We start from the raw sequence: 14,983 nt of genomic DNA on the forward strand, positions 1-14,983 counted from the left end.
TTAGAACTGATGGATCGTTTACATCTGGACATGTGGTTGCAAGAGAAATATTTACTAAACGGGGTCAATGTCCGCCTGAGACTGAATCGGAGCAGTGCCGCTTTCCATTTGATAGGTAATACTGTTTGCAAAACTGTCATCGAGGAAGCCAGGCTCTACGTACGTCGTGTGGAAGTGTTACCTAAAGTGGGTAACGACATCAGTCAAACGTTGAGCAGAACGACAGCCAAGTATCCCATACGACGCGTGGAAGTGAAAACCTTCACCATTCCCAAGGGACAACGATCCATGATCGAAGATCATCTGTTCCAAGGACAGCTACCCAAGCGTTTGATCGTTGGTATCGTCGAAAATGAAGCCTTCAACGGAGCTTTGGCTAAAAATCCTTTCTACTTTCAACACTTTGGCGTGTCCAAGATCGAAGTCAGTCGCGATGGCAAGACCTTGTGTACCCGACCCTTTGAGCCTGACTTTGAGAAGAAGAATTACTTGAGATCGTACTTGTCCCTGTACGAAGCCACCGGTCAGTTAGGAACCAACACCAGTCACGGTATTACGTACGAGGATTATGTAGGAGGCTATGCTTTGTGGGCTTTCGATTTCACTCCAGACCAAGGCAGCGACGAGGGACATTTCCACCCTATAAAATCAGGCCAGATTCGTGTGGAAATTCAGTTTGCAAACCGAGACCCTGATGTAACGGTGAACGTCATCCTGTATGCAGAATTCGATAATACCATAGAAATCAACAGTTTGAGAGAAGTCATCCTAGATTATTAGAAAGCCATGGAAGACTGTTGTCCCTCTTTACCTAGTGGAGAAACTTTGGAGATGGAATGTAAGGAGACCGTGGAAGGAGAAGAATCTCAAGACAAAGACGAAGAAGTTTTGATGAAGTCAAGATGGCCAGAACAAGAAGCCCATTTAGTCTCCTGTTTTGCCAAACACTTGGTCGACAAAATGACGGAATTGATCAAGAAAAATTGCTATGGATGTCAAAACGATCATCCCAGTCAAATTCAACACGATAAATGCCTGATGTTGAGTCAAGAAGAAAAATTGGACGAGTATCTGGACGAAGCTTGGAGTCTCATCTCGAACAAAGACGTGTTGCACCAGTGGTATAAAGACTTGCGTGAACATTCTTGTCCACCATTAACCACTCAAGAGATCCATCGTATCGAAACTCTCCTGAATCAGAGTGAGGAAACAGAACGAATAACCGTTTATTCGTCAGACATTTTCAAGCAAAAAGTCAGGATCGAATTGACGACGTATTATTACCTGTGAAGAAGAAAACAAACACAAAAACAATGGATACCTGGGAACTTTATTACCTTTTGAACCACAGTTCGTATACGTCTTCTTGGAATCCTGTCGTCTGTGCTAAAGATGAACTCCCTCATCGCAAACCTAAAGACCATCAAGCTTACGTGATCAACACGGACGATAGTCATCTCCCAGGAACCCACTGGGTAGCCGTCTACTTTCCTCAAGAAGGCTGTGTGGAATATTTCGATTCGTACGGATTGCCCCCTTTGGAAGACGATATCATCGACTTTATGAGAAGAAATGCTCAAACCACCCGATTCAATAACGTGAAATTACAAGGCACAGATTCCTTGGTGTGTGGACAATATTGTGTGTATTTTTTGCATCATCGCAGCCTGGGCTATTCCTTAGAACATTTAGTGACTCATTTTGATCCTCGTTCTTCTGCTAGAAACGATGTGAAAGTAGATCGATGGTTTTGTGACCATTATGCTTATCTTTTGTCTCAAGCTAGGAAACGTAGTGTCCATCAATGGCCTAATGATTTCCAACAGTGGAAATCACAATTTCATTCACAACGTTGTCAGCCTTGTTTAAAGTAGATTGTATTTGAAGAAAAAAATGTTTGTGATTTGAAAAAAATTGTTTGATGTTATAGTGTTGGATTATTGTTAAAAATGTTGTTGTTTAGTGTTAAGTGATTTTTTGAATAAAAAATGTTGTGTTTAGAAAAAATGCCTTTGTCTTTTGTTTAGCTATAAGAATGTTGGATTGATGCTCTTTCATTTCTTACTATCCCTCTCATGAACGTTGCGGCTCGAAAACCGTGTGTGGGATGTTTTCCTTCACGTCCGCGCTTTCACTTTAAGAACCGGGTTGTTCCCAGTCTAGCCATCCATTGTCGACTCATCCTCCTAAGAAGATGTGCTCCAAACTAGCTAAGCTCAACGAAGCCTACGTGAATTTGCATAGGGTCAGACACAGTCTGATACCGAAGCCAGAAGAAATAGAGAATGTGAGAATGTTAAAAATCACTGAAGACCTGATAGAAGAGCTCTTCAGAGAAGAAATGAACAGGGAGAAAGAAGAATGGACAGAGAAGTACAGACTTCAGAGACAGCAGCAACAACAACAGCAGCAACAGCAGCAGCAACCTGAAGCTGAGAGAGGCTTTGTCGATTGTCGTATCGACACCAAAGAATTCTTCTTCTCTTTCCGAAGAAGCAGACCTATCGCCAGAAAGTCTATCCTCAGAGGACATCGCATTCTTAGAAACTAAAAAAGAATGCCATAGCAAAACAAAAAAACAGCCCTTTTCAGGGCTACCCAATACTCTAGAAAAGAAATAACGATTGATTTGCCAATGTGTGTAGGTAGAGTAGTGTGAAAATAAACACTAACTCTTTCTTAAAAAATGTGAGGGTATGAGTTTGTGTGTTTGTGTTTGTAAGTGATAAAATAGGTTGGTGTGGATAGTAGATTAAAATGATGTTTGGTTTTTAGGGCTGTTTGAGGTGTATATTTGGGGTTAGATTGGATTGCCTTGCGTATGTGGATAGTCTATTGAAGTGATGAGTAGCATAAAAAGTGAGCGAGTGTTTCTTTTAGGTCGGCGCGTTGTTGTTGTTGTTGTTTTTATGGTCATGATCTAGGTAAGATGAATTTTATGTTTTTAGGGGGATGTTTTCCTTCACGTCCGCGCTTTCAGTATAAATTGAAACTCGTTCGGCAGTCCAGCTACCCTTGTTGATTGATCAACACCAAAAATGAACACGAGACTGGAGAAACTGTTGGAGCTTCATGTGCATCTGGAATATGCCAGGCGCATATTAAATGAACTGGCCGCGGAAGCCATTGTCGAGGAGGGAAGAATAAGAGAGGAGGAAAGAAGAAACAAAGAAGAGGAGGAGAGAAGATATAAAGAAGAAGAAGAAAGAAGATATAAAGAGGAAAGAAGAAACAAAGAAGAGGAGGAAAAGGAGAGAAGAAATTTCAAAATCCCAGAGAGCGAAAATTGGGATTCTGAAGTGACATATCCTGCCTCTGCTCTCTCCCCCCAAAAGGTAAAAAGTAACTGGGGGATAAGGTGTGTATGTGGCGCTAGGCCTGGAAGGTGCCACCATTAACCAGGTGTCCATGAAATTCCAACCTAAACAGCCCTTTTCAGGGCTACCCAATACTCTAGAAAAGAAATAACGATCAATTTTGCCAATGTGTGTAGGTAGAGTAGTGTGAAAATAAACACTAACTCTTTTTAAAAGATGTGAGGGTATGTGTTTGTGTGTTTGTAAGAGCTCAGGTATGTTTGTGTGAATAGTAGATTATGGGTTTCTTAGCGTATGTGGAGAGTATGGTTTGGGTTATATTATATGAAATGAAAAAGTAGGGGGATGTTTTCCTTCACGTACGCGCGTTGTTGGGTCATGATCTAGGTAAGATCCATTTTATGTTTTTAGGGGGATGTTTTCCTTCACGTACGCGCTTTAAGTATAAGAACCCACAGTATTCGTCGTTCAAACCATTCTTCATAGAAGATGGCTTCAAACCACCTGGATAAATTTCAATCATTGCAAGACGTCCTTGACAATTTGGGAATGATAGAACAAATGCTCGTACGACTAGTTGAAGATCACTATTCTTATAGTCCGCATAGAGTAAAAATGGAAATTAATAATTTAAGAAAAGCAAAGGATATGATAAGTGGTGTAATGAAGGAAATAAAGGAGGAGAAGGAGGATGAAGAAGAAAGGACAAGGATGAGAGCATGGAATGAAAAAATTGAAAAAGAAGAAGAAAATGAGAAGAGGAAGAAAGAAGAAGAGGAGGAAGAGAAGAAAGAAGAGGAGGAGAAAAAAAAGAAGAAAAAGAGTGTAGGTGAGAAAATAAGAAGTTGGTGGAGGAAAAGAAGAAATTAGAAGCAGAAGAAGAAGAAAACCCAAAGGCCCTTTTCAGGGCCAGCCATATTTCTCGAAAAGAGATAGCCTTTCAATTGCCTACCCCTTTTTTATTTTATTTTATTTTTTTTAAAAATTTAAAAAAAAAAAATCCCATGTTAAATTCCCCTTGTCCGTAGAGTGACCCACGATTTATCACCATGTTAAATTCCCCTTGTCCGTAGAGTGGCCCACGATTTATTCCCATGTTAATTCCCCTTGTCCGTAGATTTGCCCACGATTTTTCTCCATGTTAAATTTCCATTGTCCGTAGATTTGCCCAAGGGGTTTTTTAATGCTAATTCCCATTGTCCGTAGGGTGCCCCCATTCACTACTTTCATCGCTTTCCAGTCAACTGAAATATAGGCCAAAGAAACTTGACAACAGTTCCAATTCTTTTGTGAGAATTTGAATTTATTAGAGAAAAGACATCATAGTAAGTAAAGTCTGACTAAAACATTATTACTTTACACTGTAGAAAAGCACCGTTATTTTAGTTGCCAGTTGTGTGAGATATTCCTGAAAATTTTACTTTTGTTACAATGTTAGTCGACATCGAAACACACTACACAGCGCTGTTAGTTAGGTAGTAAGACCCTGACGCCCAAACCATAAATATCAGCGTCAGGTCTTACATGTAGGACTACGACCTAGTATAATACTAATAATAATAATAATAATAATAATGAGGACTTTGTATAGAAGCTCTAAGCGCTTTACAACATTAGACAACACCTATAAGGTACAAAACATATAATAATATGATTACAAAAACAAACACAATGAAATTAAAAACATTATAAAAACATGCAGAGAATATTTAAGGTAGAAAACATTATTAGGTCTTTAAGTTTGTTCTTGCAGTCGAAATAAGTTAGTTTTGACAGCCCTCTTGAATGTGATCACTGTGTCTTTGTGTCTAAGTTCAGTGGCCAATTCATTTCACGTTGCTGGGCACTGGTATGCAAAAGAATGCTGTCTATCCATATGACTTTGTTTTCATAGTGGGAATAATGAGTATATGATTGTCAGAAGAGGAGCGCAAGTATCTTGCTGGTGTATACACATGGGTAAGGTCGGACAAGTATCTTGCTGGTGTGTACACATGGGTAAGGTCGGATAGGTATGTTGGACTAGCGTCCGACAGTGAAACGTAGCAAAGAGAAAAACATTGTGTTTGATTCTGGGTCGAATGGATAGCCAGTGTAGGATACAAAGCAGCGGGGAGGTGTGCTCTGATCGAGGTACTCTAAGTATGATCCGAGCAGCTGTGTTTTGAACTTTTTGAAGTTTCTGGAGCAGATATTGAGATGAACAAGACAGAATTGAGTTACAATAGTCCAGTCTTGAAAGTACTAATCAACACACAATTGTTTTAGTGGCATCAACTGAAAGATATATGCGAATTGAGCTGATGCGTCTCAGCTCAAGATATGCAGCCATGCATATATTCATGACATGTTGGTGCAATGTGAGAGTACTGTCCAGAGTAACACCTAGGTTTCGTACTGATTGTGTGAATGTAATGTTGGTGTTGCTGATATATATTGTTTGAGGTAAAGGATGTGAATGAGAAAGTCTTTGTGTTGTGATCAGAATGGCCTCAATTTTATCATCATTCACCTGCAGCTTGTTACGTGTCATCCATGATTTCACATCAGGAATGAACCTCTCTTCACCTTGGATGGTAGCATCAACTTCAGTTGGGCGGCTAGATTTGTATATTTGGGTGTCATCAGTCTACAATTGGTGAGACACTGGATGATGATCTATGACGCTTGAGAGCGACTGAGTGTACAGAATGAAGAGAACAGGTCCAAGAACAGACCCCTGTGGAACACCACAACATAGATCAACTGGGCTGGAGTGTATTCCATTTCCATTTGCAGATAGAATTTGTGTCCTGTTGACCAAGTAGGACTTGAACCACAGTAAGGCTGTATCATGATTGCCAAATACATGCTGGAGACGGTGAAGTAATATATCATGGTCTATTGGGTCAAATGCTGCAGACAAATCAAGGAGGGTGAGCACTGATCTTTCCGCTAACCAACGCAGAGAAAATGTCATCAACTACTTTTAGAAGAGTAGGTTTAGTACTGTGGCAAGGGCGATATGCAGATGGTACATTGCTAAACAGACTGCTTGAGTTTAGATGAGAAAATCATAAAAAATCAAATACACAAGTGAAGCTTAAAAGGTCAATATTTGTAAATACCTATATTAAAACAAAGCATAATAATATTATCCCCTTGACCAGAGAAGTCAATGGCAGTTTATAGAAGAATAAGTTTATGTACCCCAACCCCTATTTCGTACATGTATTTTTCACATCCGAAGGCCATTTTTGACAGCAAATGGTGCTCACAATGCAAACGCAAGCCGTTTCCCTGGATGAAAAATTAAAAAACATTGTCTGCTAAATAGCTTGATGTAATTTAGAATAGTTGTCATCCAAGCCGTTTTTGAGATATCATACTTGCCTTGAACCCACGTGTCTACTGCTATGGGAGGCTAGCTCTTCTTAGCCGACTATTGGTGTTTCATTATCAACATACTGCAGAGCAACTATGGAAGGTGTGACTTATAGACAATTCGGCCCAACTTGGACCGAAAATAAGACAATTCAGCCCAACTGGAAAGACAATTCGGCCCAACTTTACGATAGTTGTATAAAGATATTTTTCTTCAAACAGCAAGTAGATACCATGTAAGATATATATATATATATATATATATATATATATATATATATATATATATATATATATATATATATATATATATATGTGTGTGTGTGTGTGTGTGTGTGTGTGTGTGTGTGTGTCTGAGGGCGAGAAAGGAGAGAGAGAAATGCCGAGCATTTTGTCAGTTTAGTTGTCCTTGTGTGTGACTCTCTCTCTCTCTCTCTCTCTCTCTCTCAAATGAGAAACAAAATAATTGCCAGAAAGGGATAAAGTGAAACAACGCAAAATACATCTGAGCCCGTATACATAAGACTCACCAGCTTGAGTGCACATACATATCAACACACATACATACATACATACATATTGTGCTTGACTAAAACTTCTTTTTGCAGGAAGCTTTGGTCTAATTATATATATATATATATATATATATATATATACATATATATATATATATATATATATATATATATATATATATATATATATATATATATATAGACTCTTTTCATATGTCACATATTAGAATATGTTTCCCAAGTCTTGACAATCATTTACTGAAGATACGGTCAGATTGGAGAAACACATTAAAATTGAAGCTGCATCGATTAAATGCTTCTGACACCCAAATTCACTAGTGAGGCACAAATCAATGTCGCTGACACGTTATCACTAAAAGTAACAAAGGAAAATGTTTTCAGATGATGAGGCGTAGGGCTCTTGCGCGTGCCCACAAAAATATAGGTATTCTGAAATCTGACGTTTCAAACCTGGGACGTAAGATAAAGACAAAAAATACGAAATTTGAGCGACTAAGTAAAATTTATATCTGATCCCATGAAGACGGAAACTTGCAAGACGAACACTTCTTGTATGCAATGCAGTTTTGTCTGAAACAAATGCGTCAAAGCAGTCTCGTTCTCTAAAATGACGCCGTGTTCTACATCAGATTATTTATGGGTTGAATATTCAAAATGTCTGATGCCGAAATGGAATTAATTAACAATGTATTTTCTTCACGTTAGTGAAATACATGCGTTACCTAAACAGTACACGTAAGGGGACTCCTCACTTTTAAAGGCTAAAAATGTTGTTTTCTATATGTGAGAGTGTATATATGTTCAGGCCATTTTAATTGCACACAAAAGTGTACATTTAAGTTGTTTGAACTTTAAAATATATCCGTGTTTCACACTACGACACATACGTTACCATTTTAAGTTACAAAACATTTTATAAAATACATTGTTTTTTTTTATTTTTATTTAAATAATTTCGTGAAAGCACTTAATTAAGTATATTCATTTTATCTTCTTATCAAATGTAAAATAAGTCATACTGATTATATCAGATCAATTATCACGTGAATAAGGTTGATGTTCAGCTGTCACATACAGGAGAAATAACTACAATGAGGAATGTACGTGTTTAATATGGTTAATGAAACATATTTGTAATAATTTCATGCCATATTTTCATGACCGAAAGGGAACCAAGAAAACTGGGTGAAAACGATTACAGATTTAATAAACAGTCTTTTGTCGTATGTTAATGATACATACGTTATATTTTTGGAGTGACTAAAAAGGCATACACATTGTAAACTTTCGTGCTTATATTTTGAATCGGAAACAGTTATGATTAGAATGGTATTAATTTGACAACGTAAAATGTTTTTGATATTTTGAGTATTCATTATTATCAATTTAAATTAAATTTAAAATACGATAAATTTTGGTAAAGATGCACCTTACGTTATGCACATTTATCTGTCTTTTTCGTAACTCATAATAGCAAAACGGAATAATGTTCTGAATTAAATTTATGTGAAATTATCGCAAAATACCTAATTATGCAATTTTCAACCATTTTCCAGGTATCATTTTATTTGTAAATCATAACAAATACGTTCAAATACGATAAGATCTCTTGTAACGTATGTATTTTGCTTGAGAATTAAGATTTTGAGACCAAGTGGGCACGTGCCTAACTAAATCGACCTTCTTCCACAGGAGATATGATGCATCTCATTATTGTCTACATAACTCTCAAAGCATCACGTCAATCTCTACGATACTTCTTTTTATCAGGCGTCCTTTCTCCACAGTAATATTTTTCTTTGGAACGGTTTTCCTAAAGATATCAGAAAGCTCCTAACCATTATAACTTCCGGAAACATTTATCTAGTTCACCAAATGTTTCAAATTTTATCCTCAACCTATTCTATTGTAAAATTGTATTCTATTCTAATTTGTAAAACCTAATTAAAATGAGAATGAATAATTAAGTAACCTAATGCAAGGATTTTGATAATACGGTAAAAACATATTATATAAGAATTGTCAAAATATATGTTAAAAATAAATACTTGTTAAAAATGTTGTAAGTTGTATTATAAAATTGGGCCGAATTGTCTTTCGAGTTGGGCCGAAATTGTCTTATTTTCGGTCCAAGTTGGGCCGGATTGTCTTATTTTCGGTCCAAGTTGGGCCGAATTGTCCAATAGCCGGAAGGTGTGCATGCTTGACGTAAATTTCAAGTACGTATCAGCGTTTGAAAGGAACCATTTAAATGTGAAGTATGGAAGTATGACTGGATACGCAGGAGAAAAACCTATACTGTGTGATGTTGTATAATAAAAGTTTGGTATCAGCGCAGATCTGAATGAGAACCAGATAAGTGTGAAGTACGAGAAAAAATGTTTACAAAAGGTTTAGTCTCAGTGGAAATCTTAATCAGCACACGAGGATACATACTGGAGAAAAATCATATAAGTGTGAAATGTGTTATAAAATGTTTAGTCAGAGTGGATCTCTGAATCATCACACGAGAATACATACAGGGGAAAAGCCTTGTAGTTGCGAAATATGTTCTAAATGCTTTGCCGGACTGGAGATTTGACTAAGCACACGAATGTTCATACTGTACAGAAACCATTCAAGTGTGAAGTATGTGATACAAAGGGAAATATGAATCAGCACATGATACATACTGGAGAAAAACCATTCAAGTGTGAAGTATGTAATAAAACGTTTACTTATGGTGGACAACTAATGATGCATAAGAGGACACATACTGGAGAACACCCTTTTAAGTGTGAAGTTTGTGATAAAAGGTTTATTCACACTGGAAATCTGAATCAGCACATGGCAGTTCATACTGGAGAAAAACCATTTGAGTGTGAAGTATGTAATAAAAAGTTTACTTATGGTGGACAGATAATGATGCACATGAGGACACATACTGGAGAAAAACCTTTTAAGTGTGAAGTGTGTAATAAAAGGTTTAGTCACATTGGAAATCTGAATCAGCACATGAAGGTTCATACTGGAGAAAAACCATTTAAGTGTGAAGTATGTAATAAAAAGTTTACTCTCAGTGGACAGCTAATGATGCACATGAGGACTCATACTGGAGAACAACCTTTTACATGTGAAGTGTGTAATAAAAGGTTTAGTCACAGTGGAAATCTGAATCAGCACATGACAGTTCATACTGGAGAAAAACCATTTGAGTGTGAAGTATGTAATAAAAAGTTTACTTATGGTGGACAGCTAATGATACACATGAGGACACATACTGGAGAAAAACCTTTTAAGTGTGAAGTATGTAATAAAAGGTTTATTCACACTGGAAATCTGAATCAGCACATGAAGGTTCACACTGGAGAAAAAACATTTAAGTGTGAAGTATGTGATAAAAGGTTTAGTCGCATTGGAAATCTGAATCAGCATATGAGAGTTCATACTGGAGAAAAAACATTTAAGTGTGAAGTATGTGATGAAACGTTTTGTCAGATTGGAATTCTGAAGAAACACATGAGGATACATATTGCAGAAAAAATCATTTAAGTGTGGAATATGTGATAAAATATTTAGTAATGATAGAGTTCTAATAAAGCATCTGATGATACACAATTTCCACCCAGAATCCTCCTACTGAACCCTGTAGAAAACCTATAGGATCCTACAAGATTCCTTTAGGTTCCTGGAGTCAGTAGTAGGGCATTTCTAGGAAATTAAAGTCCTATTATTTATCCAAGCACTATTTTCCTATGCAACATGAAACTGTTCAATAGGAATTTAATAGGACCAAAACATGGACAAAATGTTATAGGATATTTATAGGAAAACATAATAGGGAACTGCATGGCAGTGGCACATCTAGTGATTGCAGGTACAGCTATAATGTGAGGCCCAGCCATCTTGGAGGCCATGGTTAGAATTGCCTAGAAGACTACATTGGTAGATGTCTTTGTATGCAAAACATGCAAATTGTCTCACAGTGACAACTTTATACTAGAAAATTTAAATTGTATGAACAAAGGCATTAGTAAGAATCAGCATGAATTTTGACAAAAATTAATTTGGTAAAATGCACACAGTTATAGTAACTTGTACATTCCTTGACAGTTAGTCATTTAACCTTGAGTTCCAAAATTTGTGACCTGGAATCCTGACTACAGTAAATTTTGATTACAAAAACACTGAATTGAAAGGTAATACCCAAATTCCAACAGAAAAATGATAACAGACTGTTCAGTGATAATTTTATTTATTTTTTATTGTTCTAGCCATTCTAACATTAAATTCAGGTAAAATCATTCATTACATTTAGATCTTACAATGCTCATACAATAACAGTCATTTCATCATCACCTGACCATGTTGATTGCAAACATTTCTGCAAAACTGTATTTCAGTTGTATGTCAATATCTATGAAATTTGAATACTTATTTGACAGTAATAAATATGAAAAATACACTTTCTTTGCCAAAATTTACATGTTTGGTTGTTGTTGTTGTAGGGTTTTATGCCATTTTTAGTGGACATCATAGGCTATACATGGTGGCCAGTATTAATGGTGGAGGAAGAACAAAGGAAAACCCCGGAAAGAACCACCAACCCATGAGAAGCTACTGACAAGCTTTCTCACATTCCCACATTGGCTGAATCCAAGACTCGAACCCACACAGACAGAGGTGTGATGGCAGTGATCCTTAACGGACAGAGCTTTAGACCACTTGTCCACTCTGGGCCCCTTACATGTTTGGTTTGAGATTTTGCACATTACCTTTTGCTATTTCATTTCTTTTAAAATATGCAGTCATAAAAATCAAATGTAATCCAAGGAAAATAAAACAAGAGAGGACTTGAAACAGATCTTAAAATGGTGATGAAAGGATAACGATAATCTCAAACAAAGACTTTACCTAAAAGAAATTAGTTATATACTTGTTAACCAATTTATTTTCAAAGTAGATCATTATTAACAAGCAAGAATCTGTATTAAGGTAACATCACTAATCATACAATTGGTTTTTGTGATGCCTGTGATTATGAGAAACGGTCCCATAAAACCTAAGAAAAATTAGCTGATAGATCAATATAATTACCACTTTGGTAATAAGTTTCACATAGTTCTTAGCTTGCAAGACAAAAATTATTTATTCGATTTTTCAGATTCATGATGAAGTTGAATGTCATATGTAACCTGGCCTTAAAGTCTGCATTGCAGATTTTTTAATAATAATGATTGATTGTACAGTAATTAATTGATACGTCTATTTGTATCAAAACGCTTGACTTCGTCTTTTTCTATAACATTTAATATTCTGGAAATAAATTGTTTATCATTTCCTATCTCTACAAGAACACATTTTCTTCTTCTACTGCATAAAGGAAATGTTTTTAGGGAGGTTGTTGTTGTGACTATTAACACATATTGACAACTCACTTTTGGACATTGAAACCTGACAACTATGGCTTTGACAGGGTCTGCATGGTAATTAAAGGTTATTGAAAGTCTTTGAGAATAATTTCCTCAATTCAGTGCCCTGAAAGTCACTGATATTTCACCTTTTTTATTAAAAGTCATTCAGTTTTATTGTTTCCTTTGAAAATAAAATATGAAAACTTGTACTTTGGAGTAGTTTATTTTACACTGTATGATGAGTGGCGGTATGGTTTGACTTTCTGTCATATGCTAGCAAATCTGCCATTATCATTATCCACATGAAGCAATCATTCATAGTGCCCCATTAACATGGTATCTTTGACAATTTCTGCATATGAGATGCAAGAGGCTTGAAGCCCAGTTCCAATAGTTGGAAAACTTTGGTTCACTCGGTTCTTGTCCTTCATCTTGCCTGACAAGTGCCTAGTTTTAACATCAGATATTTTCTCAAAATGAATCTTGGAAAATCTTGGGAATACATTTCAGCATGTTATTGGTTATGAACATTTTGTTTTTACAATAAAATAGCAGGCTAGAAGGACTTTCTTTGCTAACAATGATAACATCTAAAAGGATAAACACTGATCAATCACCTGTTGAACAAGTCAGGGGTGTTTGGATGAATGTCAGGGATGACATCATGTCAAAGTTTTTAATTGACACATGCACACTATTTTTCTTCACTTAGTTTAATTAGCACATTGGGTACTGGCTAAAGTATTCTATAATAGTTTGAAGCCTGCATCATGAAGTTTTCCAAATGCGTGTTTAAAATACAGGCTGCCTAGAAAATCCAAAATGGCCAAATAACAGTGTAGTTCATATTAGATCATGATTTCATTCAGCAAATACTGCCACAAGATGTATATCATATTATTGGAAATATGCACGGCAACCTTTTGACCAAAATCATCGCATAATTTAATAAATTCATAACTATTCCAACTAATTAATTTTATTAGGTCTGATGACAAGCTTAGGAGGTAAACATTCTGTAATGATCATTTGGCAACTGTTAGTACAAATATTTGAACTTATAAACACAGATTAATCCCTTTTGATGCATGAGGAGTGATTTCCAATAATATCTTGACTTATAATTAACTACTCAATTTTGAGGTACAAGAATTTGTGCAATTGAAACAAAAATGTAATTTATATAGTTTGATTCACCTAGATTATGTTTTTTATTTCCTAGTAAATGAATCCAAGATGAAATTTAATGTACAATCGGGGACGATTTACTGACAAATTATCCTAGATAGCCTAGAGATTTGACAACAATTTGCACCGTCTTCATTAAAACTGAAGAAATATAGGGTGATATCAACCTTTCTTAAGATTAAAGTATTATAAAAGGCGTTTTCTTTATTTGCAAATTCCTTTTTTGTAATGAGAAAACTGCGATCTCCAAATTCACATAGACGAGCAAATAGATATCCGCTTTCTTTCTGACATTTCTCCGCGACCAGAAATGTTAGAAAAAAGCTAGGGTCTACTTGCTTGTCTACAAATTCCGGAAATTTTGGTTACACTCAACTTTTAGTTTGCAGTTTTAATCCATTTTTTGCTTAATATCTTAGGTTTTACAAGTAAAAGGAAAAAAACATTCATTCTATGTAATTATGAGACCCTGGTAAATCCAAACCAGTTCTTCATAAAATTGCATAATTAAAATTAACGAGCATAGCTACATATAGCCCGGAAACTAAAATGAGGAAGTAAATATATGTATTTGATTAAAATACCTAATTCTCAACAACCGCACTACAGCATTAATGATGTAAATCATGGTACAGCATTATTACACACATGGTAATATGGCATAGTAGTCAGTAAAGCACTGATTCAAGAAACTTAAAACTTTAGAGAGCTTTTGTAAGTGAAAAATCTTATTTTAGGCACTAAAGTGTCCAAAAGACTATACCTGTGAGTTGTGGAAAATTGTACATCACAACCATAAAGAACAGTTTCCAAACTTGTTCCAGGTGACTAAGCTAGCAAACTATATGCCTCTTCACCAGGGGTTCTAAAAATAATGGTGATGCTTACACAAGGCATCATCATTTAAAGGTTTTCATTTCGATAGGACAGAATATAGCTGGTAGAAAGATAAATGGATATTGAAGTGTTTTGGTAAATGTTGAACTATGACAGTTACCCCCCTATCCCAGTTTTGTTTCACTCCCCATACTCAACTTATTTTCGAGCAACCGGGAGGATGACCCCACCCCCACCCCTTGGACATCCTGGCAGCATTTCGGAAGTCAAAGCAGTTGGCTATTCTTAAAGACAAGAATTTATGTTGGACACAATCAAGAACAAAGAAATCTGTGCATGACGCATTTAA

The 14,983-nt window shown here is 36.1% G+C and overlaps 1 protein-coding gene across 1 annotated transcript in view; it reads left to right on the forward strand.

Annotated features, from left to right (window-relative positions):
* The window catches only part of LOC149783861 (uncharacterized), a 93,590-nt gene extending 80,772 nt beyond the window's left edge, over positions 1-12,818 (forward strand). The window contains exon 3 of the mRNA XM_089932923.1: positions 9,780-12,818. Coding sequence (XP_089789049.1) covers positions 9,780-10,747 — 968 coding nt within the window. The 3' untranslated portion in view covers positions 10,748-12,818. The remainder of the gene's footprint in view (positions 1-9,779) is intronic.
* Positions 12,819-14,983: the final 2,165 nt, after the last annotated feature.

Source organism: Sinohyriopsis cumingii, chromosome 14 (genome assembly GCF_028554795.1).
Source record: "Sinohyriopsis cumingii isolate HCF-2022 chromosome 14, ASM2855479v2, whole genome shotgun sequence".
Taxonomy (NCBI): Eukaryota; Metazoa; Mollusca; class Bivalvia; order Unionida; family Unionidae; genus Sinohyriopsis; species Sinohyriopsis cumingii.